The following is a 4,793-nucleotide window of genomic DNA, read 5'->3' on the forward strand; positions in this document are numbered from 1 at the left end:
CACTAACTAGTACCCGCCTAAAACCCTTGAATTCAAAATCATCTTACATGTATATATACATACACCTTCATCTAGCTTTCACAAATATCCAAATAATAGTCTCTCAAACATTTTTCATAACAATTATTACAATATTCTTGTTTCATTTAAATTGTTAGATATGAAGAATATGCCACAAAATTTGATTGTTATAGTCATTCTTATCGGAATTCGTATCGGTCTTTCCTATGGTCAAAGCAACAAACACCCGTCTTTTGATTCATCTAAACCATATGCTTTCTTCAATTCAAAGAAATATCCTTATGATCCATTCAAATCACGAGATTACTTGCCTAAACAAAAACACCTGCCTCATAATCCATTTGAATCACGAGGGTACTTGCCTAAAAAGAAACATCATTCACATGATCCATTCAATTTTTGGGATCATTTCCATCCAAAGGAACAACCCTCTTATGGTCAAGTGAGACCATGGGGTTGGCAACCACGTAACCAATTGACATGTCATAGGTTTCCTAGGATTTGTCACGTCAAAGGTAGTCATGGCCAAGATTGTTGTAAGAAAAGGTGTGTGAATGTTAAAATTGACAATCATAATTGTGGGATGTGCGGTTTGAAGTGCAAATTTCCCGAGACATGTTGCAATGGGAAATGTGTGAACTCTTCGTATAATAGAAAGCATTGTGGGAGTTGCAACAACAAGTGCAATAGAGGAAGCATGTGTTATAATGGCATGTGTAGCTATGCATAAACATGCATAAGTAACTATAAAAGTATATGCATATAATATGTTTGAGGATCAAACTATCCTATCATATATTCATATAGATGCATATATATAAGTGTTGGTACGTAGAAGTAAACAAATTCATTAAATTACTTAATAATTCTTTTTGATAGTAAGAATACTAATTCTACTTTTTGACACTATTCATCGATCACTTAATTTGTATTTTATTCTCAATCTAAATGTTAAAATATAGCCAATTTGAGATTTTTTTTTTATTCATTTCAATTTAAAATTTATTAATATCAATTTTAATAATTTTTCAATCTGCATATTTAGAGATATTTAGAATTGAATTAGTGAAATAAAGTGCAAAAACTAAATGGGACAATTAGTGTGAATTAGAAAGTAATTTGCCTAGTTGGGGTTGAAAAGTAAAAAAATGTCAACTTTGGTGTTCTCTAAAACTTATTTCCAAAATGGTGTTCATATAATTAAATAGTTTTACTAAGCTACATTTTTTGGTTTGGTAATTCCAAACCTGCAAGAGGATAATAATGTTTTTTCAAGCAAATATGTGTGTTAAAAAATTCAAAAAAATCCCATAAGTCTTACAGAAAGAGCCAAATATTCAAAAAATACTTCTACATACAACAAAATATCTCAATCAAGTCCAAAAGTCAAAATCAATAAAGATGTGTGTCGAAACTACTATCCTTTATTTGCAAATTGGTTGAGGGTGCCAAAAAATTTATGTGATTTAACCATGACTAAAGCCAAAAAAGCCTGTCAAATCGCTCAAAAACCCACATTTACCATTATCAAATTCAACAGACATTCTCTAAAAGAAATACTCTCTCCTATTCATTAATTTAGGGACGTTTCCCTTTTGCACCAAAAATTAGGAAGGGTGGGGGACCACTTAAAAGTGGGTGGGAAAATCACTTTTTCTATAAAAAGGTATTGGTATTTATGTGTTGTCGTGTTGTTGCAGTAAGGGTATTAAAAGGGTAAAAAAGAATGACAAAAATAAAAATGGGACATAATCAATGAATTGACCCAATAAGAAAATGTCCCTAAATCAATGAATAGGAGGGAGTATAACAGTTTAACAAATATGCAATGTGCAAGGCTACCTCTAAATGAGGATAGCATTATCCTTTGATTTGCTGTTAATAACATTAGATGTAAACTTTGATAAAAAAAATAATAAAAAAAAATTTTAAAAAAAGAAGTAACAATTTAATATGAATAATAAGCTTTGATAAAGTGCAAAAGCAATTTGATGTAAATGCTACCAACTTACATTAGGGGTTGAGCTTATGTGAAATCATAAGTAAATCGCTAAATTTGTAAACAAGGATAAATGCAAGATAAGTGTTAGAACGAAAAACACACAGATAACACATACATAATTGCAAATGTTTGTGTCCTATTTTTTTTATAAAATAAAAATTTGTTTACTAAAATGTTTGTAGAAAAATTCTTTTCATTGCTTGGGTTTATGTGCGGAAATAGTGGTCAATAATTGTGGTTTGTGTTTATGATAAGTTAGATCTAGATTCATTAATTCTTAAGTAATTTCCTTTTAGTGAGCAAAAAAAACTATAAATAACTAAAAATGTTATTAAAAAAAAATCTTAAAATTCTATTTTTGTTTTATTTTATTTTATTTTTCAAAAAGGTCATTTTGAATTAAATTCTATTATTTTAAATTAAATTCAATTGGAGACTTGAGTCATAAAGTCGGATCAATTTTTACCAAGTCACGCCAGGGTGCTTTTCCTCCCAATTCCCAAACTTTAACCCTATATAAAGGCATTAGTAAAGTACGGTGCTTTCATCAAAGTTCATTCAGATTTCATATTTCATATTCCAAAATTGCAATCAACAAAAAACTCAAATTCATCCTCCAAACTCTAAAGAATAACATCCTTACCACCCTCATCAGGTTCGATCAATATATCTTTCTATCCAATTTTGTGAATGTTTTCTTAAATTTGCAAAGTTTCTTGAGATTTCTTTGATGTGATTGTTTGGGGTTTAGGGTTTAGCAATCTTAATAACTATATCAAAAAGATTTAATATTTTGTGTTTAGGGTTTAGCTATATTAATAACTATATTAATAACATTCAATTTTTGTGTTTAGGGTTTAGGGTTTAGCTATATTAATAACATTCAATTTTGGTGTTTAGGGTTTAGGGTTTAGCTATATTAATAACTATATTAATAACATTCAATTTTGGTGTTTAGGGTTTAGGGTTTAGCTATATTAATAACTATATTAATAACATTCAATTTTTGTGTTTAGGGTTTAGGGTTTAGCTATATTAATAACATTCAATTTTGGTGTTTAGGGTTTAGGGTTTAGCTATATTAATAACTATATTAATAACATTCAATTTTGGTGTTTAGGGTTTAGGGTTTAGCTATATTAATAACTATATTAATAACATTCAATTTTTGTGTTTAGGGTTTAGGGTTTAGCTATATTAATAACATTCAATTTTGGTGTTTAGGGTTTAGGGTTTAGCTATATTAATAACTATATTAATAACATTCAATTTTGGTGTTTAGGGTTTAGGGTTTAGCTATATTAATAACTATATTAATAACATTCAATTTTTGTGTTTAGGGTTTAGGGTTTAGCTATATTAATAACATTCAATTTTGGTGTTTAGGGTTTAGGGTTTAGCTATATTAATAACTATATTAATAACATTCAATTTTGGTGTTTAGGGTTTAGGGTTTAGCTATATTAATAACTATATTAATAACATTCAATTTTTGTGTTTAGGGTTTAGGGTTTAGCTATATTAATAACTATATTAATAACATTCAATTTTTGTGTTTAGGGTTTAGGCTTTAGCTATATTAATAACTATATTAATAACATTCAATTTTTGTGTTTAGGGTTTAGGATTTAGGGTTTAGCTATATTAATAACTATATTCATAACATTCAATTTTTGTGTTTAGGGTTTAGCTATATTAATAACTATATTAATAACATTCAATTTTTGTGTTTAGGGTTTAGGGTTTAGCTATATTAATAACTATATTCATAACATTCAATTTTTGTGTTTAGGGTTTAGGGTTTAGCTATATTAATAACTATATTCATAACATTCAATTTTTGTGTTTAGGGTTTAGGATTTAGCTATATTAATAACTATTTTAATAACATCCAATTATTTGGGGTCTAGGGTTTAGGGTTTTAGATCATAACTTTATTAATTAACTCACATCAAGAAGAGGAATATTCAAAACTTTCACAGGAGGAAATTGTTTGGGGTTTAGGGTTTAACATCCAATTTGTTAAATATCAAGTTTCTTTTTTGGAAAAACGAAGTATTTTATTGATGGAAATCTGACAGCAACAAAAGGAAATTACATTAGGTTCTTCCGATTTCAATTCTGTTTATTGATTCATTTTTTTGAGATTGAATTTGTTTTTTATTTCTGTTTTTTCTGATTTAATTTTGTTTGTTCTGTTTGGGCAATGTAACAATAAGTCAATAACCCATCATCTTCACATCAACATAAGTACATAACTATTAATGTCGATTTTGAAATTCTTTTTTCTTCAACAATTCGTTCTTCTAATTTTACTAAGAATAAAACTTTAATATTGTAGAATCTCGTGTAATGTACGGAGTTATTGGTATTAATTAAGATATAAAAATATTAATCCTTCCGTTTTCTAATGTTCTTCAGATTAAGATTTTTAAGACATATATATATACAAATGATAAAATATATTGAGATCTCGTTAGATTTATCTTAATGTATACTTTTTTATCATATATTTTTAATAATTTTTTATAATGCTTATCTAAAGATATTCGGATCCAAAAATTGCTTTGAAAATTGTGAAAAAAAGTAAATGAAAAGAACAAAAAAGAACGAAAAGAATACGATTTTAAAAAAATATTATCATTATCAAAATGAAATTTTCACGTTAAAAATGTTATAAATAATATAATAATAACTTTAATAATAATAATAATAATAATAATAATAATAATAATAAACGTTATAAAAATGTTATAAATAATATTATAAT

At 26.8% G+C, this 4,793-nt stretch overlaps 1 protein-coding gene across 1 annotated transcript; it reads left to right on the plus strand.

Annotated features, from left to right (window-relative positions):
- Window positions 1–979, plus strand: LOC130815239 (uncharacterized). Its single transcript, XM_057681635.1, has one exon. The coding sequence runs from the start codon at window positions 161–163 to the stop codon at window positions 749–751; it is 591 nt and encodes a 196-aa protein (XP_057537618.1). The 5' UTR covers window positions 1–160; the 3' UTR covers window positions 752–979.
- Window positions 980–4,793: the final 3,814 nt, after the last annotated feature.

This window comes from Amaranthus tricolor, chromosome 6, assembly GCF_026212465.1.
Source record: "Amaranthus tricolor cultivar Red isolate AtriRed21 chromosome 6, ASM2621246v1, whole genome shotgun sequence".
NCBI classification, from domain to species: domain Eukaryota; kingdom Viridiplantae; phylum Streptophyta; class Magnoliopsida; order Caryophyllales; family Amaranthaceae; genus Amaranthus; species Amaranthus tricolor.

Coding starts and splice junctions, on each gene's coding strand:
- LOC130815239 (XM_057681635.1), top strand. CDS start 161: ATGAAGAATATGCCACAAAATTTGATTGTTATAGTCATTCTTATCGGA.